At 38.5% G+C, this 25894-nt stretch overlaps 1 protein-coding gene across 1 annotated transcript; it reads left to right on the top strand.

Moving 5' to 3' along the window:
- Positions 1–808: 808 nt before the first annotated feature.
- On the top strand, positions 809–25827 carry prdm6 (PR domain containing 6). The gene is made up of 7 exons (XM_030769776.1): positions 809–1307; positions 3895–4202; positions 14489–14616; positions 16233–16357; positions 18531–18873; positions 22407–22583; positions 25713–25827. The coding sequence occupies exons 1-7, from the start codon at positions 809–811 to the stop codon at positions 25825–25827; spliced, it is 1695 nt and encodes a 564-aa protein (XP_030625636.1).
- The last annotated feature ends 67 nt before the right edge of the window (positions 25828–25894 follow it).

Below are 25894 nucleotides of genomic sequence, written 5' to 3'. Positions count from 1 at the left end.
CTTACTGCAATTACATAAAATAATAACCTTAACAGCAAATTACTTGTTGTCAGCAAACCCATTAAGCCTCCTTTCGTCTATGATAAGTGCTTGATTGTATTTTGAGCCAGTTTGAAGTGCCTCGTCTCCTCTGCACTGGCGTACAACCCACGTGCCCCCTCTCAGACTCAAGAGCGCACAGAACAGAAGAGGGCAAATGAGAGGGAGGACGTCCTTTTTTCTCCAACCACAGTTCTCGCACAGCCAACACACTGTCTTACAGTCAATATTGTTATGGTGTAGAAGTCTGGGAATTACTATTTGGATTCGTCGTCTCGGACAAAGCCAGTTTTTTTCACAAATAGGGTAAGTCTTTCGCTCTATCGATGCGCTACACACCGTTTCGACTACGGGAACATTCTGATAAAACTCTGAAGGTGCGAACAGTCCGTCACACAAGCTCAATACTGGCATCAGATGTCCACCACAAAGTGACGAACCTGGAACAGTCATGCAAAGAGGTGGTTCACCAGCGCAGACAGGCTGCACTCTTATCAGTTTGTCTTTTATGTTTTCTGTGTCGATAATTAGTTTGTGAGCAAATTTTAGTAAATAAAATCAGCAGCCTCGCGAGGAGAGGTGTCCCAACGTCACGTTTTGTAATTTTAAGTCCGATCCTCATGTGTTGTGGAATTTCTTTACTTACTGTGCAATACCGGACTGAAATGTTTTAGACTTAGATAATAAGTAAGAACATGTTATTTGCAGAGATGCCTATCCAGCTCCAAGGACGCTTGTTGTTTTTTGTGTCTCACAGTCGAGGTTGGAAATGCTGAAGCCCGGAGACCCCAACGGATCTGCTTTTCTGAAAGTGGACCCGACCTACATCCAACACTGGCAGCAGCTTTTCCCCCAGAGCCAGCTGAAGAATGCAGCCCTTGCACAGCTTCAGCCGCCGGAGAGAGTGGCCATACCGGTTGAAAGTCTCCGACAGCGACCGAACTTAATCTCATCCACCTCATCAACGTCGTCGTCGGCTTTAACACCATCTTCCACCTCCTCGTCCACTTCATCGGTGTCCTCTTTGGCGGGTCTAACTCAACTCTCTGTGCCGCAAATTGCACTCTTTGGACAGTCTCTGTGTTCCGACATTATACCACCAGAGACCAGCGCACCACAAACAAAAGAACTCTGCGCGTCATCAAACTTTAAAAATGACAAAGAGTCTACGTTCAAACTGACTTCTGAGGAGTTAGACTACTACTTGTACGGACAGCAGAGAATGGAGATTATTCCGTTGAACAATCATACCGGCGACCACAATAACCGTATGTATCAATTTTCCTGAAAATTTAAACCTACTGGAGTGGTACTGAAGCAATACTGTGATTCAGCACACAGGGGTAACCGAGTGTAAAAAATAGTAACTGCACTGCAAGTGCAAGCGAGTACCATGAATTTTAACAAGAGTGCAATGTCATTGTGTGTAGGCCTAGAATGCCACTCAGTTCCAAACTCAACAACATAAAGAAGTTACTAAACTACTGATCATCAGTAATCCCACGAGAGGAACTTATTGGATTCGATAAATGTGATTTTTTAAAATACGTTTTTCTGTATTATTTTTTTATGAGTTACCTCCGAAGTCTGAGAACGGTCCCTTTGGCCTAACTTTGTAAGCTTGAGACCATCCTGGGGCAGGTGCGCGAAGGTCCGTGATATAGGCTACCAAGGAGCACAAGATTCAGTCTCTAAGAGACCGACAGCTATTTTGCCTCTGAGCTGAGGAAATCAAATTGTCTCACTAACGTTCAAAACGTAGTCTTAAGGACACCAAGCGCGAAATTACACTAATTGGATGGCTTCTTACTAATGTTTTAGAATACATGTTGGGCTCTACTGAATCACAAGTGTAGGCCTACGAAAGCAAAGGGCACACTCTTGTTTTCTTAAAAAAACAATCCAAAAAAAGGCATGTAAAATTTTAAATGGAATCCAAGTTTATTTAATAAATCAGTGCATAGTTAAAAATAAGCAGTTGCGGTACGCCAAAATTATGAAAATCGTGGGTTAGTTTCCATAAGTGTATATGTTGCTTGATATTTGAATAATTTATCACAAATGCTATTATTTCATTTGATTGCTTCCATTAATTATTAAACATATTTGCATAATGTCAAAATGTTTTTTTTCCCGTGAGGAGTCTTACAGACTTTACAGACTACATTTCATTTTCATTCTAAAATCTTCTGTAGTAATGTGATATAGGTAAAATACACCAGTAGCCTATAACATTATAAGTGCTGTGTTGTCTTGTCAACTAAATTAAAAAAAAAGGAAGATGTCAAAAAAATTAGCTTCAGGCGCCACTATGTATCGGAGAAGCGCATCGGTTTTCTTTCCAGCCTTGTGCCATACCCTTTTTCGCAAATAATTCAGGTCAACAAAATATATATTTTTTTTTACGTGTGTCTGGGGGAAATAACATATATTAAAGCGCGGTTTGAAAAGGTGGTGACTGTTTATTTAAGGTGATAAAACGGCCTATCAGCAGTAATCTCCATCGATATATGCCACAAGCAGATGAGGGATGGGGGGACAAGCCACAATTAATTGCTGTATAGTTTTGTAGAAGAGAGTGGAGTGAGTGTGGATCAGAGATCGATCTCTTCCATCGGCCGCTATTCATCATCCGAACATGGTATATGGAAGTCTCCCGGGGACAGTAAGACTGCTTTATCTACATTCGGCTCTCTCCACCCCATATTTCAAACCAGTCGCGGTCATTTATAAAGTAGCCTAAGTGCATATTACTGTGTAAAACAAATATTTAAGGCCATTTTTAATTTGTGTCATTACATTGCAATCTAGAGCTTGTTTGCTGGATTTCACAGACTAGTGATTAGTGAATTTCTGAGTGACTTAGCCTCGATTTATTTGAATTATTTATGACAGAATTATTACTATAATTTTCCATAATAATCAGACATCAGCCGGTTTTACCTCCTTGGCCATGTGAAGAAAATATTTTTATGGGTTTCGCTCTCCCCATGAAGGCTAGGCTACATACCGTAAAGATAACTGACAGAAGAAAGCCAAGGCTGGTCTGTGTTTAGTTTCCGCTGTGGTAAAATTCAGTTTGTAGCCTTGAGTCCATACGGTTCAGACGAAATTACAACAAAGTACTGAGAAAAGAAAAAACCCTGCTTGTTGTCCCACAATTCGTAGCCTGCGTCTTTACAGAAACCAGCAGGCTTTAATGAGACTGCCATACTTCTCTCTCATTCTCACTGTCTCATTCTCTGCTCATGTTTCATGGTCTTTAACAATTAGATTCCCCACAAAGCCAAGTGAACTATTAATTCATCATTAAAGATTAATATTTCTGATCCATATAATGGATAAATCTGTATCTGGTACTGAATGTGTCTATTGAACATAATTATCTGTCATATGATAAAGTACAATGTAATCATGCAGTTCTGTTCGTGGGTCAACAACATGTGAAACGTTTGCTGGCTTTGATGCTACCCAACGACAATACATTAAAAATTTGCATAAAAAGACACCACAAGCTTGACAGGTGTGATGGTTGAAGAATTCTTATTTCTTCACATTAACCTAAACTAAAGTACATCATGCTTTCTGTCATTCTTCTGTCATTCTTCTGTCTTCTGGCTTTACAAAACTTTCTATCAAATCCCCCGAGAGTAATTGATGTTATGCTCAATATTATTTGTTGATTGTGTGTGCGTGTGTATTTGTGTGTGTGTGTGTGCGTGTGTGTGTGTGTGTTTGTGTGTGTGTGTGTGTGTCTTGGGGGGTGTGGGGCAGGATGTGGTGATGGGGTGTAGGGGTAACATCTGGGTTCTCTTGGTAAATAACGGCATCCTCGTTGTGTGCTGGCCCCTCCAGGCTGTGACATGTGTGCAGATAACCGGAATGGGGAGTGTCCGATGCACGGGCCCCTGCACTCACTGCGCCGGCTGGTGGGGACGAGCAGCGCCTCGGCCGCGGTGCCCCCACCGGAGGTCCCAGAGTGGTTGAGAGATCTGCCTCGTGAGGTGTGCCTGTGCACCAGCACTGTCCCAGGGCTGGGCTATGGGATCTGTGCAGCCCAGCGCATCCCCCAGGGCACCTGGATAGGTCCTTTCCAGGGTGTCCCTCTACTGCTGGAAAAAGTCCAGTCAGGAGCTGTACGCAACACAAGACACCTATGGGAGGTAAGTCTGTTTTCTTTTCTCTTTTTTTTTCTGTTTGACTGTGCTACCTAAATTGCTTCTTGAAAGTTGCAAGAGATGTTTGGATTCTTCCTCGAGGTTGGAGACAAAAATACACGACCTTTAAGTAGAATTTAGGCATTTGCATAGTTCCCTAAAATACTATAAAAAATTTTCAGAAGCCTGTGTAGAGTTTGAAAACATTCAGTTGTTTGTAGCACATCTGCCTAGCTTAAAACTGAGTGGGGCTTGTTAAGAACTCCCATTGTGAGTGAAGTGAGGGACAATGCCTCTAAAAGACTGAGTGATTTTATTGTTTTTGAAAAGAGCAGTCTGTATGTACAGTATCAACTTACATCAGTTTTAAAGACACAACTTGTTATGAAGAGTTTCAAAGTCCAATATAGTTATGTTAATTAATTGTAATTAATTAATTATATGAGTAGATACAGAGCAACTTCGGCCATACATCAGTTTCTGTCCTGTGGTAAAGAGATTCCTCATTCATGATAACATGTGTCTCATATTTAGGCTAATTCACAACAACTTTTAGCTAAAATAAATTGTAAGCCCTATAATATCTGCTTACAAAAGGACCCAATCATCCTCTGCATTTGAACTAATCATACACTGAGGTAATAGGAACATCAGACATATTCTACACAGAAACCTGTTTCCACATACAAGCATTTAAGATGTTTTTTTCGTCACCGTTGCATGCAAATGAGATGAACTGATTTGATGTGAAGAGGTGGAGTGATGAATGGAGAAAAGTCTCATCCACTCATAGTGTAAAATGTCATGACTCTCTCACAGCTGATCACCCACACATTTCACCTGAACTGACAGAGAGTTAACAATGTGTAAACCCAGGATTCAAAGTGTGGTTAAGTTATACCTAGGGTAAAGCATATGTATACATTCCATAATACTGACACCTCGGCAGCTTACACTCTACTGGATCCTGGGAACATAAATACTTTATATATATATATATATATATATATATATATATATATATATATATATATATATATATATATATATATATATATATGTATGTATGTATATATATAAAGCATATATTTTGTATTTATTGGACAACAGATGAGTAAATTGTAAGTTATCTCCAGTGCCTTATATCATCTTTTCCCTGTAAAATATTACGTGTCATAGAACAACGCTGTTGAAATGTTCAAAGGAGCTGTGTGTTTTGAAACAAGTATGTCACTTCTCTGCAGTGGCTTTCCACCCAAATACAGGTTGTTGTTTTAGAGGCCGCTCAGAGTGGACAGAACACTATTACTGGTTATATATGCTCTGTATGACAGCAGCTTTAAACACTGGTCTTGCCAGCGAGGACTGTAAAAATTCCAATAGATTAAACAGAACGGAGGTGGGTGACGGTGGAAAAAAAAAAACAAAAAACGCAGGAATCTAATATTCTTAAGCACCCAAAAGCTTTCTCTTGAGACTTTCCCTGTTTTCAGAAACCATGTTATCTGTTTTGGTACGTGGAAAAAAAAAAACCATGCAAAACATTTTGCCCCAGGCCTGTTCCTCATAGTGGATGTTGTTGGGCGCTCGCTTGCTGTGAGATCTCGTCACTGAACTAAATTAGGATAACATGTAACAGTAGAAACATTTTCTGGAACGCATCAGCAGCGACTCTAATGGGAAATTAATCAGGGGCTGAATTTGCCAGCGCTGTGGTACAACTACGTTGTCATGCTTTCAGTAGTTCATTAGACTAATATCCTAAAGGTTAGATTATTTATTCAATATTCCTGAGATGAATTATATAAACTATGTATACATGTGATTTTCGCATAGTTTTGCTTTTACATCGCTCCTGCTTTCAAGATTGATAAAGAAGCTTCTTCTTTTTAATGTTGATGTTTAGCAATGACACAGACCGCTACTTTCAGTTTATTAGAATAATTTCCAAAAAATAGCACTCAGATTTATTCATTTATGTATTTATTTTATTTATCACTTTTTCCATCTGTTATGGAGGCATGGTCTTCTCTTTTTTGAGAGGATTAAAGAAGTTATGTCATTTAATTTCTAGTGGCACAAATAACCTTAATCTTGATTATCAAAGGTATAAAAAAAGGTACAAAATTTGATATAGTTCTGGATATTACCTCTTAACCACTCTGTATCTCTGTTTCTCTCTTTTTTTTTCTCAATACAATATTGTGTTGTACACCACAACATCTGGCTCTTGTTTGAAGTTTTTTTCTTTCAGTAGAGGAGCAACAGCAGTAAAATCCTGACATTGACAGCTGCTGGCCACTCAAAAGCTGAGCTATGTTACGATACATTAGTTGCTTCACTAATGTTTTGCTGTTTAGAATCAATTTATACAGTATTTATGTCTTGATAGTCTGTGTGTAATTACAATAGGCTACTTAAAACCAAGCATGACCAAATGATTAATGCATTCAGGGCTGTTCTCTGTTTTTTATGTCTTAGCTTGATGTTGCCCTGGAGTGACAGTAGCGTTTAAACTTCTTAAACTAGCCAATTAGTCAGCCAGGGTTTTAGTGCAATTTGCTTCGTTCATAGTCTGTTACATTTGAGAGGTTTAAATTATATTTCAGGCTATTAAGACAGAAGGATCCTGCTATGTTAGTTTTTATCTGCTGGGAAGATGCAGACTCGTGGCTCTGGGTCACTAACTGATTGTGCTTAGATTGTGTTGTGTAGTTGTGTTTGTATACAGTGTTCAGCTGCTTTAAGAAGGCCACTGTTAAGCTGTAGATTGTTTCAGCTGCAGAAACACTGCACTAAGTGTTTGACATTAAATCCCAAATCATCGTGAGGTTTTTTTTTTTTTTGACGTGCTACTCTTTATATGTCTACATCTATCTAGAACCGGTGAATACCTCAGAGAATATATCTAAAAATTTTTGACTGATCTTAAAACGCTCATGGTGCTTATTCACATCAGTTGATGTTCCTGCACCACAAATGACACAAATTTGTTGGGACTGTGGTGTCATGGCTAAGCATCCGTCAGCTGATTGTTGTAACATCTCTCTTTCTCAGACTTTTTGGACTGTTTTCCCGCCTTGTTCCAATCAGGCATGTACAGTGTCCACTCTCAGACAGGAACATCAAGAGCTTAAAAATATATACTGTATCATGTTGTAATATACTGCAATAGAAATATCCCTGTCCTGTTTCAGTGTATTTCTGGTTGATTGTGTACTGTAGTTAACTTATATCATTTTTAACAGAGGGTGCTACATTAATCAGGTCTAGTGTTAAATAAGTATGAAGAAGTGTTTTGGGTTATTGTAAACCTGTACGAGTTGTAATATAAACATAATACAAATTTATGTCAAAATGAAGCTTGCATCACATTTACTAGTTCAATAGGTAACTGTAGTGTTACATATTATGGAACTGTTGTTACATATCATAAAAATCTTATGTGAGGTTTTACTATATGCCACAAAATTCCAGTCACAGCATTAAAAATTCCGTGAAAATGATCCTCATTCTTGTAATTCATAAAGTACTCTACTGGACTTTAAAAATAGCCTTGCCATCTGTCATGGAGTACAGGCCATAAAAGGAAAACTAATAAGACAAACACTTTAAGATCTGATGAAGACAAATTGGATTTAGCCAAGAAACGAGACACTGATACTTAGAACCAACATTTTCTGTTGGCATCCAGAAGGTTCTTAGCATTGCCTTTTATGTTAGCCATTGCCTCACGGACATGACAGACTACTCTGATATCATACCCTTTAAGACAGGACCACTGGGTGTTCTTCTAGGAACTCAGGCCCCAGGCCAGGATAATTATTTTTATTTTGTATTTGTCAGTATGGAAGTGACATGTTTAACATTGGTTCATTGCCACGGAAAGCCAGATAATTTGTCATTTAAGTTATTTTATGGTCCATTTCCCCTATGATCTGGGGCTTTGTTGTGTGAGAAAGCATATAGAGGGAGAAACAGCTTTATTTAAAAGTCTATCAGACTCCACAAGACAAACGCTGGTCTTATAGAGGAATATTTTTACTTACCGTTAAATTCAATAAAAGCAAAAAAAAAAAAAAAAAGGAGAAAAAAAAAGGTGCTGAAAGCAGTTTAAATTTAAAAATATGACATTGTGGTCTGCATAATGAAAAGAATATTCTTGTTCTTTAGCCTTTAGTGGTTTCTTCTGGAAAATGTATTTACTTATAATTTAGGTTATTGATTTAAATTATACTCTGCTACTGCAAACAGTCTCATGATTCAAATGTTCAGTAACTGTTTTGATCAGTACTTCAGAGTTTACTTTGTTTTCTTTTTTTTTTCCTGTTCCAGAAATTACATGCGCGTTATAGAGGGTCAAATACAATCGAGGTTCACCTTATTGACATGTGATCAATAAGGCCCTATGTGACAGTGAACTTCAGAAGAAAATCTGTAATTACAAGTTTAACCAATCGATCGGCACCCGATGTACTTCAGAGAGGAGATGAGTGATATAGGTTCGTCATGATGAAAAGTTGCATTCAACATATTCTGTAATGAAAGAAAGGATAGAAAGGATATCACCAAATCTTTCCGAATTAGTGTTTTTTTTTTATGTCATAACCGCAAACAGTTATGTGTGCTTGAGGTAACTGTCAATGACATTTTTAAGACATTTTGTAGTGTATTAGTGTCACAAAAATTTCAAGAGAGTGTTACACCTAAATATCTTGAGCTGACAAGGTCAATTCAAATCAATATTAGATACTGTGATTTTTTTCCCTGTTTTTTCCCTTATGATGCAAAACAGACTTCAGTGACCACAGAGCTTACCTTGAACCTGCTGGCAAGATGTGATTTGGTGCTTTGTTGATGTGATGTTGAATAGGAAATTACATAGTTGTATGCCAGCTTTTTCGCTCAGTTAGCTTTGTTCAGAGTTACTCTGGGCCTCATTATAACTCTGTCTCAAGTGGCCAACGCTGCACTGGCTGATATTACTTAAAGCCAGTTCCTTTTGTAATAACTAGTAGAAACCCTTATTTGAAAATAACCATTGAAAATTGCATCATCGTTGTGTCATGCTGCTTAAATTATTACATCAAGTCAGTCTGCCTCTAGCAAATCGTTTGTCTCTTAAGCAACAGTCCAGTATGTCATGTGTTAACTATGCAAATATTCACAGATCTTCGCTGTGGCATGAGTATCTGTCTGAGCTCACTCGAGTTGTGAATGATAGTTGGCTGCATTTTGCTTGCTGGTGCAAAGAATTGTGTCTGTGTCTATATGCTAGAGTAATGAGAAAGGATTCATTTATTACATATTATTATATGTAATGTAGCATAAACTTTACATAGCAGAAACATAACATTGCAAATAACCATTTATGATTGCTTATGTCAGTTTATGACAAATCACTCTCTGATTGATTTTTTTCTTCAATACACTGTTAGGTATTTTAGGCCAGCTGCCCAGTCATCTAAATTTTCACGTCTGACCTCACCGTATGGAATCATCCCAGGATAGCATAGTCCATTGAACTAGCCAGGGACTTTTCATCAATCAATTTAGTGCAATTTCGCTTTCATCTTCTGAACTGAAGCAAAACCCTCTTTTAAATGTTCGGCTCCCCCTTTGGTCAAGAGAATGTTGTGAGACAGTTCACATGGTCTCTCAGTTTAGCAGGTTTTTTTTTCCCCCTGAAAATTTTGCTAGGGAATGAGCTAAAACCATGTTGAAAAAAGTCATACTGCAGTCCATGAGTGTGTTTTAATACATTTGAAGAGATAAGAGAGCAGCTTTATCACCTTATGCGTTGTACACACAGTGCATTGTTAATCAGAGGAGGGTCCATTTACATGCCAGCCTGTTGCTCGGTGATGGGCGGTAAGTATTTCCTCAGATAAGCCAACGCGATTCCCATTAACCGTAGTGTCCCACTCACCAGACTCAGCATAACCTCTGACCCCACAGTCTGCATCGCGCTGAGCAGGATCCCTCCAGTCTAACGGCTGGCGGGGGCTGATTTACTCGCCATAAGAAGGGCACGGGGTCAAGTGACTGTCAGGCCGTGCCTGTCTTTTGGATCTCTCCACGCCGAGACCATCGACGCAGAGGCCGTTCAAGGACGATTTACAGCCGGGGTGGTGACGGGGTCCAATCAGCGTGCTGTAAATGTCGCTCCAGAGAGATTGAGCAGTAAGTAAGGCAGTGACAGGAACGCAGACGGATCAATGGCCGAAAGAAGTGGAGCTACTAAGAAACTGTAATCTTCCCCACTTCTCACCAGCCAGTGGGAAAGTAAACATGAGAATGGAGGGCGGGTAGTGTTTCAGCACTGCACCTCTCTGTATGGCCTCGGTTGTCTGCCTCTTCAGCGGTGGAACTGTGTGTCAGTGTTCCACTATATATCACGAAAGCTAGTGCAGTTTCTCTCTTTGCCAGGCACAGAGAATCAAAAACTATTGATAAATGAGGGTTTTTTTTTTTTTTTTTGTGAATGGGCATACCTACGTCCTTTTGTTTGTTAACAGTTAAGTCGAATATACAGACTTTCACTGTTCCCTTTGTTGGCGTTAATTCATCTGTTCAGTTGTTTATTTATCTGTCTAGTTTTCAGAGCACAGAAAAGGAGTGATGTCACGCACTCTCAAATTTTTCTGCTCTTACCTCTGAACAATTAAGGATCATTGTTCTTTAGGATTCATGTGCATATTTTGCTTATATTTGGCCGTGCAATGCCTCATATCAGCCGTTATAAAAATAATATCGGTCAAAAATGATCCACGCCCCACACAAACACTTCTCTCTCATTCCAGAACCTCAGCACTAACTGTGAGCAGTCATTAAAATGCTGTACGCAGAGATTTATAAATAAGGCAATTTCCTTGATTATTGCAATCATTTACAAAATTGATTGGTTCAGTGAGCTATAGACAGATTTCAGCAAAGCTATTGACAGGGCTCACCTCGGTAATAAACAGACCCTCTTCCATAAAGTGAGATGTCATGGGGGCACGGGGGCGGGCAGGGTTGTTTAGCATGGAGAGATGGCTCAAGGTCACATATGTTCTTAAATTAATAATGCAGGGGCAGACTGTAGAGATTGAGGCCATATGAAAAGGGTGCCATTTGGCGTGGTACAGACTGTGTTTTACTGCTGGTACAACCTTGATAAATCAATAGGCTTTTTATTTTACCGAGGTGTTTACATTTTTTTTTTTTAAAAATGTGAATTATGTGAATTATGCATATTTTAATATGTGTTCATGGAAATACTAGTTTATCTTGTATATTTAGTTTACCTACATTTTTAAATAAGCACATAGTCACTGAAAATTGGCTACTGAATAAATCCTGTTATTTTTCTGGAATTTTGACTATACGCAGTTTTTTGAATAATCGCTGCAAACACATATTTACATTCCTGTTTTAACGATACATTTTAAGTGGAATTAGTGTATGCTGCAGTTGAATGAATGGCAGAGGTTGGTGTTGGGTTGTGTGTGTGTGTGTGTGTTTCTGTGTGGAGATCTAGATGACATAGATCACTTTTATGGGGTGTTTACTGTAATTCTTACTTAGAGCTGTAACCAACCAGCCCCACTGAGTGCATTGGGCCACAATGACGGCTATCAATCAAAGTCTGTTTTCTAGCCCGCGATGTTGTATATCACATTTTCTTTTGGGTCAATATTAAGCAGTCAGTCAATGGGTCTTACCTTAAAAGTGTTACAGTGCGATGGGCTCATGGAATGAATTTAGTGTATAATTCTTTTTATTAGCTCTTTTGCTGACAGTGGATAAAATGCACCTTTGACCGTTTTTTTAGTGTCTCAGACTGATGTATGAATTAAGGATGATCAGTAGTTTGTAAAACACAGTTAAAGTAAGTACAAATACAATCATTTTTTGGAAAAATCCCCGTACGCAAGTGTTGACACGTAGATGAAATCCAGATGACCCTATCACGTTGAGATGTGAAACAGGAAGCCTCTCATCATATCATAAAATATTTGAACTCTAAAAAGCATGAGTACAACATAAACACATCTTTTCTTTTTTATCTTCCCTCAAATACTTTTGTGAGTAAAACATTTTGTGCTCTGCTTAAGACACGCTGACCGACTGAAACATAAACGGGGGTGAAATAACAGCTAGAAAGCTTTCAAGCATAGAACAGAGAGAGAGAGAGAGAGAGAGAGAGAGAGGGAGAGAGAGGGAGAGAGAGAGAGGGATATGTTGGAGTGGGGTGGGGATATATCTTTCTCTTGATTTGGGAGGGAGGATCTGATTCTCACAGCGGGAAAGCTTTGGAGAAGCTCCAGCATCAAAAAGCTGGGGATGGGACAAGTCAAACACTGTGCTGCTCCACGGACCAGAGAAATGAATGGACTGTCAGGAGTTTTTCAAGTAGACCCAATTTTTTTGATTTGTCATCTGCTATCGGTGAAGTGAGGAGGCTCAGTGACTTGCTCTGATCACATGTGCGGAATGGTTCATTACAAGCTGTTACGCACACGCGCACAGGCGCACACGCGCGCACACACACACACACACACACACACACACACACACACACACACACACACACAGGCATGTCTGATCACTCATGATATGTGCCTTTGTGTGTGTGTGTGTGTCTCTCTCTCTCTCTCTCTCTCTCTCTCTCTCTGTGTGTGTGTTTGTATATCCTAAAGCTTTGCCAAATAGCAAATGATTTAATTAGAATCTGTCAAGCTTCACTACTCTGTGAAACTCATGTTGCTATTACATTGGAATACCTTATAAATGTTCTTCTGTTTTTTATTTTAAGTGGAAAGGCCTTTTGATCAAGGACAATATAACAGTGTTTAGTTTGCTGTATAATCACAGAAAAAGATGAGGTAAAACCAGTAGAAGAGTAAGACAAACACTCTCTAAACATCAGCCCCGAAACCCTGCACACATCCTATACATGAAACCAGCCAAATTCAAGCTTAGAGAATATTCTGGAAGCAAAAACTGTCTGGAAAGTATTAAACAATATGTTGGTTTGTTTATGTCTTTATGAAATTATTTATTCAGAAGAATTAAACAACACAGGGAAAAAAAAAAAAAAAAAAAAGAATTCCTTCCTCTGTGGACATTCCGATAAAACAGCTGGAGGGCCAGTCGGGTCCTTGTGTAACAAACTGCTTTTCGTGTAAGCAATGTCTGAGTGTTCTATCATGCTGTCAAAGCCGGGAGAGGTTCACTAGAAAAGCCACGAGGATAAGCAAGGGGAATCACCACAGACCAACTCACTGTCAGGGATCCAATGGGGTCACAGGGGGTCCTGAAATCTCATCCATTCAGCGGGAGTCCTGTGACAAGACTCCAATCTCTTACTCACACACAGCATGAATGAACAGCACAAGAGATATCGCTGCAGTATACGTTTAAAAAACAAGCTGACTACTTCTGATCCAAAGATAACATAGCCAGGGAGTACAAGTGATATCTTACATAATTCGGGTGATTAAATGTATAATGGAGGGGTGCGTGCGTGTGTGTGTGTGTGTGTGTGTGTGTGTGTGTGTTTATGTGTGAGTGCTTTTTGGGCTAATCCATTGCTGATATGTCTACAATTTTTTTGTGAATCAGAAGAAGGAGTATATTGTGAATGAGATTCTACATGTCAAGAAAAGGACATACATAAAAAGAGAGATTATACTTTAAAAAAGGTCAATATACTTTTGCAATATCCTGTGATAAAGAAAAGCAAAAAGCATATTTTTGTTCATTCAGATGTATATTTGGTCTGAATATTTTCAAGTTAGAACTTTACACCACAGAGCACAATTTAATATGGCAAGCAGACAGTTAATTACAACAAATCAGTTGAATATTCATATAAAGGACCGCATGTGCACTACTCGTTTGGACATTCATCTTTTGTGTATCTCTCAAGTCAGAACTTTGCAGGAAAAATGACATTATAATGAGTAATCAGTGGCTAAACCAGTATGTTTGTCATGGACAACCCAGTTAAGGTTTGAACTGTGTCCAGGGGAGAAGCAGAGACGAGTACACTAAGCTTCAAAAGCAAAAAATTTTAACCATAGACTAAGGCCAAGCTAGAACCTTACTTAAAGAGACACCAGTAGTAGACTGTAGTTAATCTAAACATTAGTAGGTCTCGCTCTTCTAATTGTCTTCGCAAACTGTTTTCTGTGGTTGTAAATTTTTACACTCCAATACTTTTCCTAAAACTTTTTTTTGTTGTTGTTGTTATCACATGAAAATGCTGATGATGAATGACTGTGGAACGCTGGTCTGTTTTGCAGATCTACGACCAGGAGGGGACGTTACAGCACTTTATTGATGGCAATGAGCCAAGCAAATCGAGTTGGATGAGGTACATCCGCTGTGCCCGGCATTGTGGGGAGCAGAACATGATGGTGGTCCAGTACAGGTCCGGCACATTAAATTCATCCAAATATATGCACATCAGCATTAATTAGTCAGGTGTATAATGCAAAGGTTAACCTGCACAAGTGAACCTGTTGAATGGTAATACATGAATACATCTACTTTAAATGGTTTTTATGAACTTGCATTTAAAGTATACAAGCTGTTACATTACAGTCATAAGGGAATATATAAAAGTGTTACTAAAAGATCCTTTCTGAGATCGTGTTGTCTTCCAAAACACACGCGAGTTACATGTAAGACAAACGGGGAACAGTTTTTTTCCGCTTCTCCAAGCTGTATGGGAGATGTCCACCAGTCAGCTGGTTTGAATTCTATATGTTATGATTTTCAATATTGTAATGGAATTCTCTTCAAAGCAGCGTTTGATTGATTGACCCTCAGATAGCTGTTTTGTTTTGCCCTGACAATAATGTGTGCTGGCATGCTCTTCAGTTCGCTCGCTCTGGGACGCCCTGCAGTTGTCTTTATGAGTCATCCAACCACAATACTAAATACATGTCAGCGAGGGAAATGTTATCCAAGAGGGAAAAATTCCTTTGATGTACTCGGCGGAGCTACAATGGCGGGGCCGAATTTTTTTGGAAGTGACGGCAGGCTTGTAAAGGATGGGTATACATTTACGCTCCTTCACCCTCCTCCGAAAGTGCGGCTAGACCACCCATCGCTCCAAAAACAGCCCTCTTTCAACGGCCAGCTGAGTCATTTAGTGCGAGTACATTTATTTGTGTGCTACAGTGTTTATGTTAAGTGAGGCCAAACTGAGAGACAAACTGTTACAAGCGTATAAAGTACACGGTATACTTGTGTTTTTTTTCTCAGGGGTTATGAGTGTGTGTGATTTATGGGCTTTGCCTTGTTTTATTTTTATGTCGTGGTGGAAAGAATTAATAAAATTCACCGACCTCAGCAGCTCTTACAAAGACCAAAGGAGCGTATTGTCAAATATTTGTAGTTTTCTTCTTCTTTGTTATTCTTTTTTTTTTAAAAGCTATATTCATAGTGCTGATGTTTTCTGAAATATATGAAAAGATGTTCTGCAAATGTCTGCCAAATGCTTATAGAAGCGCGGCAATAAATCTAAAGATGGATGTAGTTTTTGCTAGCATGAAAATAAAATATAGAAATTCCACATGGTCTTATTGATCACTGCATCATCACTGTTAGGGGTCAGTTTACGGTGACAAAATACCCTCACAAGTGCATATTTTTCTGCCACCGAAGTATGAAAAGCCTTTTATTTTCAGGCTTGTTCATTAAATACGGCTTTGCATCTCTCTGTTTTCTCCATAAATCTCCAGGCCCGTGCCCCTAAGTATTGAACCTCACAGGAGAGGAAAATAACTCTGTAGCAAGTTTGCACACTTACACGCCATTAAGCGCACATATACTAAAAAACAACAGCAACAACAACAACGACAAAAAAGTTCAGAAACTTGTTAAATATTCCGAACAGTTTAGCCTATGTCTTCATTACAGAGGCCATTGATTAAAACGAATTTTTAAACATTTTAACAGTGGTATCGCAATTGATCTTGAAGATGAATGAAAAAGATTAGTGTCATCTGACAGTAACTTTGACTGTGATTCTCTCTTCAGGTCATGTATTTTCTACAGAGCTTGCATGGACATTCCTCGGGGAACAGAACTCCTGGTCTGGTACAATGACAGCTACACTTCATTCTTTGGAATTCCGCTGCAGTGCATTGCCCAAGATGAAAACTGTGAGTTCCTCACCTCCTTACAAAAGCATCCCCTCCAACTTACCTTAAACTCAGGTGTTTGATGTACTCAGATGTTTGATGAGATTAATATTCCAATATAATGTCTATATAAATGGCCTGCTGATTTAGAATAGGTATTAAATTCTCCAACAATAAATAAATAAATTGAACGAAACAGATGCATTCATCCAAAAGGCATTCAGTAATTGCAATTGCACCATGGAGTTTTCATGACGTTTCCATGGAGTTTCCACAGAGCATATACATTCAGTAATGAATTGGTAATGAAGTAGTCATTTGCAATTATACAGCTTAGCACCATTGATATTTGTTAAATAAATGTACTTAAATAAATGTAAAATAACTGAAAAAAGTTTATGGTTATCTTTATGATTTTAGAGCATTTCAGGTCAGTAGTGTGTCTAATAGATTCAAAATTCTTTGTATTTGCACATGGAAGGACATAAATTATGTGTGCAATATAAACTAGCACATAACCCATACAGTTCAGTCTTGTTTCTGTGGAAACCATGGGCCAATGGAAATCCTGGACAACTGACAGGGCCTGACAGTTGAGTGTTTACATGGGAGACATTTTATGACTTCAGTCTGCTTGCTATTCTGTTTAGACAACTCCCTTTGCCTCAAAACTGTTCTCAGAAGTATACAGTATAATTTAATAGAGACAATACTATAACTGAAAGATGTTGTTCTCGGGAGAAAAAGGAAAAAGTTCCGTCTCCTGTAACCTTGAATCTAGCTCTTTTAGACATACATCGTCAAATACAATCAAACTCTTTTTGTACTGGGTAGCAGTTTGCTATAAAATCACATCTGAGGGCAGTAAACACATACATACTTCCAATATACATATTTGAAGCATTGTTCACAGTGTTTGGTTGTATTCTATACCAATTAAATGCTTTCTGTAGCAAGCCTGAATATTGAGTTGGTCAAATCCAGTTGAAAGAGTCACATGGTTCATCAGTCTGAATATTTCACAGTCAATCATTTATGCAGTGGTGTGTATAGAAAACACTTCTGAACTTAAACTCATCTACTAGTTGCTCCTTAACAATTACTTTACTGGTGTTAATCAGCGGTTAGCAAGGACAATATAAAAAAATGAAGCAAGCAACTTATTACTGGCATCTTTTTATTTTTACCGAAATGTGTGGTTGAGTGCCGCTACAGAAGACAAAAATACTATTGTTCATTGCTTGCTATATGGGCAGCATTGCATTAAACCATTGGAGATCATTTGTAAAATCTCAAAGCACTTGAGGGAATCAACTTTAGTGATACTTGAAGGATCTGAACATAAATTGTATCAGTTTCCTAAATCCCTCATCCCCATATACATGACTCGAGATGAACTCTATGAGAAAATGTCTTTTTGCCTGTTTTGGAAAAGTTCTATTTAATCACACATCTAATGCATTGAATTCAGCAGTGATCCGTCCTGTCACATTCAAACTATGCACAGAGATGAATAATTCAACTTCTATTACATTTGATGCAATGGTTTTATTAAATAAGATAGGCCTTTCTCCTGTCCCACATTTCTCAGCTTACAGTTTGGTAATGCTATGTTTGTGTACACAGCGTGTTGCGCTACAAAGAATGTGGAATGTAGTTTATCTAAGGATGACTTACATCGGCACTGTCCTCTCAAATATAAGGTTTTCATATAAAACTGCCGCTGCACAAATCACATACTCATTAGTGGTTGAATATTCTATTTTAAATGTAAACAAGAGAGCATTAAGAAGACTCCAATTTTATTGTCAGCGATCCAATCGAAAAAAAAGACGGATTAAATCAACTGTGCTTTTTTTTTTTTCTTTCTTTCTTTTTTTTTACCCAGTTTGCTTTTTCCATGGGAGAAAGTCAATGTTAATTTACAATGAAAAATCTAAGTTCCAAAACATCTTGATAGAGAGAAAAACAAGAGTAAAAGTACTTTTTTTGCTGAAGTTTGGCTGAAACTACAGTGTTGTAACAAGACATGTTGCCTGTCTGTTGGTGAATAAATGACTTGTATTGATTTTGCAAATTTCCATGCTTATTTATTATGTCTTAGTAGGACGCTGGAATACACATTTGCCATTGACTTCTAGGGCTTTTTCTCACAAGCTAAAAACACAAACTCTTGTGTTTGCATTTGAAACAGTGAATGTGCCAGCTACTGTAATAGAAGCCATGTCCAGGCAAGAGACCCTGCAGCCTTTCAGTAAGTCTGGCAAAGGTTCCTCCATGGTTCTGCTGCGTTCCATGGTCTTCCCTCATTCCCCCTGCTCCAGAAGCTTCTCCCTGCTGGATAAATCCGGACATACGGAGTCAGGCTTCAACCAGTTGAGCTCCAAAAACCAGCGCGTGCTGGCCAGCCCCACATCTACCAGTCAACTGAGCACCGAGTTCAGCGACTGGCACCTGTGGAAGTGTGGGCAGTGCTTTAAAACCTTTACCCAACGGATCCTGCTCCAAATGCACGTGTGCCCGCAGAACCCTGACAGGTAAAGTCAATTCATCTTGTATTTAATTCCCAATTCGGTTCTTGAACTCACCCATAATTCTAATTTGAGTACCAGCACAGCTGTATTATGTCATGCAGCGGACAAATGATGAAACATTTGAACTGGTTGATGGTGGTGGACTTGTTAGTGGAGAAAAGATGTAGAACGACTTGAGGTCCACGAGGAATGGGCTGCGAATTACTAAATCCAGACATATGTTGAATAACAAAAATATTCATGTTGATGTAAGTCAGCTTTCAACTGTTAAATGATTCAGCTAGAACATTCAGTTTTATTTCCTGTGGTCGGAGAAGTGGATTTGACAACTCAGTGACTGCGGAGCAATGATTTTACGAGGGGCAGTGTTCTGCCCTTTTAAATCACCTCTGGTATGTCTGGGATGGGCTAGCTTTTTTTTTTATACGCTTAGATAACATGAGTGAATATTTGTCTTAAACGCAAGCCAAACAGAAAAATTTCAGCTAATGCTAGAGACTGGTAGATGTTGCACCCCTTAATCAGTACAATCAGTTTTGCTTATGCTTATGAAACCGTTTATACATGGTCACATAATGGTCACGTCCATTTTTCCATCATCGTAAATCCCTCTGTTTGCTGAGAGTTTAGCTTTTTTTTTTTTTTTAGTTGGCTTTAGTAAGAAGGCAATGCTTTTTAATAGAGTGGTGAAACTTAGGCTCGTTTACAACAGAGTCTCGATGGAAGTTATTTGAATGTCTGAGCTGTGGCACATTTTTGTTACCCTTCTTTTTTTTTTTTTTGGAAGCCTGAACTACATCATTTTTAATTCAAATGAGCTGTCACGACGGAGAAGAGAGTGGACGCTATGCCTAGCGGTCAAAAACATATGCATAAAAAAAAAAAAAACCCTCTCTAAATGTGAATTATGTCAAGACAGCCTCACATTCAGATACAATTGCCAGATCAAACAGATTGTATCTTAAGAAGAGAATTTCCTCCAGAAAAGTTATGGGATTGCAGGAAGAGGAATAACTTTAAAAAAATCCTAATAAATATTTATTTTGCTCAGTAATGGAACATAGTGGGACAGTATCGCTATTTTAAAGACATTGTCGTTGGAAGCACACATATTTAGCGTATGACATTTTTCTTTAAGAATTTTACAGGACTGAAAAATGTAAGACCCTTAATATCTTTGTAAACACCATACATACTATTCATTCCAGCCTGGTCAGAATCCAGCACTTTATATAATATCGAATTTTGCATCACTAATAGCGTTGGTTTTAAGGTTCAAATACAGTGTGTAACATCTGTGGATCTAATTAAATACAGCGGAGGATGCATTGGAAATTTTTTGCTTAGCACTATTTTTTTTGCCCAGTGCATACAAACCTATAAATCAGCTGGCCCTGTCACAAAGAAATACCTACCCCAACTGTGATGCAGAGGAAAACAGATGCCACTTATTCAATAAACTAATATTCATACAGAAGAAAAATGTTGCTTGGATACCCAGGAGTTGAAGTCAATGTGAGTGCTTGTCAATATTCAACTTTATGACCCTGGGGTGTAGATAAAATTTAGCTGAACAAGGAGAATCTGGATCTGTTGGTATTTGGAAGCTGAGCCGGTGCTCACAGCAAATGGCTCTCTGAATCCGTTTAAAATGGTCTCAGCTATGGTTTATGGGTTTTGGCTTATACATATTTATCGATGTTGAGTTTATAAGCTCATCTTGGAGAAGATAAATTACTCTTGTAGATCATCACCAAAAAAATCTTTTTGCTGATCTGTTTTTGCTGACCTCTACTCTCGGCAAGAGGTGTTTTTCTTGTTTTTGCACTGCTGTATCAATCATCTTTGAGGGCCATATTTTTTGTGTGTGTGTGTGTGTGTGTGTGTGTGTGTGTGTGTGTGTGTGTATGTGTGTGTGTACAATTAATGAGTGAAGACTTCCACGGATTATTTACGACGTCGATGGAGCAGTTTTCATAAATTTTAACAGACCTCATTGAACTACTGAGACCAAATGATGTTCATTATTTGGCACACGTTTGGTATCTTTATTTCCTCTCCCCTGAAGTCAAAAGTTTAAAAGTCTGAAACACAATGTGCATCTATGGTCAATTTATTCTGGAGCTTGATAACCAGTTTACAGCCTGAGTTTATGTTTTCGCTGAATATTTTCATGGTGAAAAGGGTTATGAACTGCCCCTTTGTTCAGTTCAGTTTGTTCTGGAAACGTAGGACAGAGTAATAAATGAATTGTAAAAGCTTTTAATCCACATTGGGACGTTATGGAAACACCAGTTTTTTCTTAAGTGACGCTGACTGAAACAAACATGATAACAGCGTGCAAAGGAATAGACTCACAAACATCAAAATAACTGGGTTACACGCATAACTTTGTCTTACGAGTATGTACATTCATACCAGAACTTTACGATGTCTTTGACTCTTATATCAGCACCTTACGCAACATAAATTCATCGAGCCAGGGGAGGCTGGGTGAGATCAAATGACTCTGACCTGTCTAAGTAGTGTAGTTTATTACAAACATTTAACATCCAAGAACAGTACAGATCACCAGTACAGTGCCTGAGTAACCGAATGGAATATATGTCATTTCAAATTTGTGATTTTTGATCATTGGTACTTAAATTAATTTAGATATTAACAGCATTAGATTCAATTTATTCCATTCAGTTGATTTTAAACGTCAAATTTCTACCTTGCTGTAACTATTTTGATTATGTCTGCACAATGTGAACTTTTTTATATTTGATTCTTTGGCATCTAGAAACTACCTACCGCTTTCTTAGAATATAATGTCTTATTTATCTCAAATATTCTGGTCCACTAGGCTTAGTACATAGCTATAAACAATAACCCGACATTAATCACAAATGCTGCAGCAGTAAATACTCTCCAAACATTTATCATGATAAAATATTCACAATCAATGCAATGCCTCACAGAAAAACTTCCTAATTGTGGTCTCTGTCACACAGAATATGATTTTGCCAACACACATTTATTGAGTATGACGCAGTGCAGAGAGGGCAAAATTAATGTTAAGTATCAGATCATTCATACACACATGATGTTATTATATAATATGAAATCATTATGTACAAAATACATTTTTCTTTTTCTCAGGAAAGAAAACATTGAATTTTTTTTTTCAGGACTGTTTGTTTCACTGACCAAATAAATAACATGATTGACGATAGAGTTTGGTTGTCAATGAATCTAATTATCCCCGTAAGTGTTTTCCTTTGTTATGTCTTATTGTCGATAAATTTGTGATTTGTTATCTGCTCCTCGTGATTAACCGTGAATAGGCTAATAATGATCAGAGATCTTTACAGTTGAAGATATAGAGTGTAAAAGACAAAAGCAGCAAAGAAACCAAGCACGCTGAACAGTCCCAGAGAAAGTGAAAATATTGATAGATGACTGTACCACGTTCTTTGCCCCATTGTGTGATGAGGGTCACGCTACCATGGTAACTGCAATGGGATGACCCCCCCCCCCCTCTTCTTTTTCAGACCGTATCAGTGTGGACACTGCTCCCAGTCCTTCTCTCAGCCCTCAGAGCTCCGTAACCACGTGGTCACTCACTCCAGTGACAGACCTTTCAAATGCGGCTACTGCGGTCGTGCCTTTGCTGGGGCCACCACGCTCAACAACCACATCCGGACACACACCGGGGAGAAGCCATTCAAGTAAGTAACAGTGAGTACCATTGATTCTTAGACCCCATTTTTTTACAATATTTTTTACAAAAAAAAAAAAAGATTTGCTTCTTATCCCACCCATTCCACCCTGAAGGCTGTGAAGGAAAAATGAGCAGAGAGTTCATTGAGGGAACGCCGGTCAGCTAATAAAAATACGCTCGAAAAAATCCCGAGGGTGCTATAATATGACAACTATGAAAATCCATGTTTTTTACACATTCAGAATGTTGTTTTTTTTTTGATAACGTCTTATGTTTTCAAACTAAACGTGAAAAAACACATTAAATTGGTACGCTGAGCATGTAAACTCACCCCCCCACCCCACCCCCATGCTGCGCTATTGTAAACTAACAGCATCCTTGGTTGGTTTCCATTGCTAGATCTTGATAAACATATGAACCAAAAATAGATATAGAACTAAAACTAGGAGAAAGCATGTAAAATAAGATATAAAGTTCTTACTTTAGGCACAAGATTTTCAAATTTTAGTTCAGAGAAGCTTTTTATTTGGATGATAGGAATCCCTATCTAAGTCTTCCATTGCCAATTAAAAGACCATATTTCTAGTCCCAGTTTGGACTAAGCCCATTAACCATAATAAGTAATAATAAATAAAATACACAGATTACTGTTAGGAAAAAAACCTTTAAGGGTAGAGCGGTTAATAGATTTCTTTTAAGTCAATGGGTACTACTTACATGTGACCTTTTTGACTCACAGGTTTTTTTTTTTAACACCAAATGCATGTCATGTTTTCAATAAAGCCACCAAGCAACACTAATTAAAGGTATTGGAGTAGTTATTGTACCAAAACAATGCTATCCAGTGTTTCACAAAGTGATTCATGGATTCCCCAGAAAAAAAAAAAAATCAAAGTGTTCTTTACTAGATTTTAATCAAATTCAGCGTGTAAGTAAATATAAAGTGCTACAGTTGTGTGAGGAACATTGTCTGCCACGGAATACAACCCATTAAACTGTTGTTAAAAGTGAACAGAAGAACATATGTAATTCTCTTTGCATTCCTGCTCTTCATAAAAGTCAAACAAGGGCAAAATTTCAAGGAATGCAAAGAACATGTAGAATGAAAATATTGATTTGACAGTTGAAGGTTGTCCGTGGACAGTTTTTTCTTACTGACTGACATACCATTTTCTTTCAAAAGCCCATGGGATTGGTTTGTGTTCGTAGCCATACCTGAACACGTGCTCCTTTTTGTTAAGTTAAAAGGTTGTGGTCGTCGACAGGATCATAATTAAAGAAACAAAGCATGACTTCCCAACCAGTTTTTCGTGTTTAAATATTAGTTTGTGTGTGGAGGGGTGTACAGCACAGTCTGGCTCCCAGTACATCTGCTTTCCCACGATCCATGTCTTTAGACATTTAAAAGGTCCTAAATACTATGTATCTTTATGTGCAAAACACAAACAATCATAAATCCTCAGGAATAAGTATGGAGAGTATAATAACATATGATCGAGAAAATATCTGAATTGAAAACCTTAGGAATTTTAACCACCATTTTTTATTAAGAATTAGGAAGGTCTCACAGCAACTAAACTCAAACAGTTTAGCTTTACAGATGATTCCGTATTATAAGAGAGTTTCAAAATTTTGAACTGCAACACATGCCAGTAAGTATTGCTACCAGTGCGGTACTCTTATCACAGTAGAGACAATGTCTCAGTTCGTTAATGTCCACCAACAATGAACAATAAATAGATTCTTTGCATATAAATTGAGAAACACAGATATTGCTTTGTGTTCCGTTTCTCTAAATAGGATGGCTGCTCCCAAACACCTCCCATGAGTGAAACTATGTCACTTTGCCAGCAATTGCGATGTGAAGAGGTGGGTGATTTGGAGCAGACCAATCCAGTAACAAATCAGCTATCTAATAAGCAATCAGTGATACACAAATGTGTCATCAGCATTTTGGTTGCTCTGGAGAGGAAGAAGCTCATAAAGACATTAATGAATACACCCTAGAAATCTTTAGTCAATCAATACGCTTGAGTTATTCTCATTGAACTGATATGCTTGATAGAATAAGGCTGGCATTTTCTATTTGTTGAGGACGCAGAGCAGTTTTCGACCGTTCCGACATCACCAAGATGATTCTGTTCCGTCTGCAACTTTTCTGTCTTTCATTTCTTCTGCTGTTGTTAGTCTAGTTTTAGAAATTCTTGTTTGTTTTTTGTACATGTCGATGAGGTTTTATTCATTAATGATGAATCGTTATTGGATAATAAATAAATACGTGTTGACTCAAGAATGACCCAAAATGAAACAACTTTCCAGACATGACGAATTATGATATTTTAAGCCATCACATGCTCGGTTTACTTTCATTATTCACTTTTCCAGCTAAATGATGTTTATCAAAACTAGATGTTAAAACTTGATATGGATGTTATAAGCCAAATAGACCATTCAGTCACATAAACATACGTACATGTGTTTGTGACCCATCTAACTGAAGTATTGTACAGTCAGTCTCAGCTGTTATTTTAGACGGGACTTTTGATAGATTCCAGAGTGATTCACAAGTGTTTCCAGACATTAGAGAGTCCAATTAGAGACAATTCTTAAAACCCAGAGCAATCAACTGTCCAGTCCGAAATAACAACTCAATACACAAACTACAACCAGCTGAATAAGCAGTTGCCCGCTATGCATGCTATTACCGGACCCGCTAAGCGCTAAATGACAGGAGATGCTCTCTTTGATAGCCAGCCTACCGAAAATCTCTTTTTGTTCTTTATCTGTTTTAAGTGACAATGACATGGGGAGGAGGGGGGGGGGGGGCCTTATCTAGACAGGCCCCTCCAGAGGGAATCCCTCTCCTCTTAGATTATTGACAAGGGGCCCTGTGTTGTGAAGCGTTCGGGCTTTCACCTATCATCGCCATCAAGGCCTGAGGCGCAGGAGCAGCAATTACACCCCTCTGGCCCACAATGATTCTCAGCCACTTTCATGTGTCGGTTGTCATTAAGTTGGCGTACGGATGAGCTTGCTTGCGATGCAACCTCTCTGAATGCTGTTGTGTGTTGTCTGTCTGTGTGTACGTGTGTGCACGCACGCATGTGTGTGTGTGTGTGTGTGTGTGTGTGTTCAGGTGTGAGAAGTGTGACAGGAGCTTCACACAGGCCACCCAGCTGAGCAGACACCAAAGGATGCCCAACGAGTGTAAGCCCATCAGCGAAAGCAGCGAATCAATCGAGGTGGATTAGCTGATTGACTGGCCGGAATGAGACGGCAAGGAAAATCATGATTAAATGTCACGGACACTTAAGCAAA

The sequence above is a fragment of the Chanos chanos genome, chromosome 1 (assembly GCF_902362185.1).
Source record: "Chanos chanos chromosome 1, fChaCha1.1, whole genome shotgun sequence".
Classification (NCBI taxonomy): Eukaryota; Metazoa; Chordata; class Actinopteri; order Gonorynchiformes; family Chanidae; genus Chanos; species Chanos chanos.
This window is presented reverse-complemented; position numbering and strand designations above follow the sequence as displayed.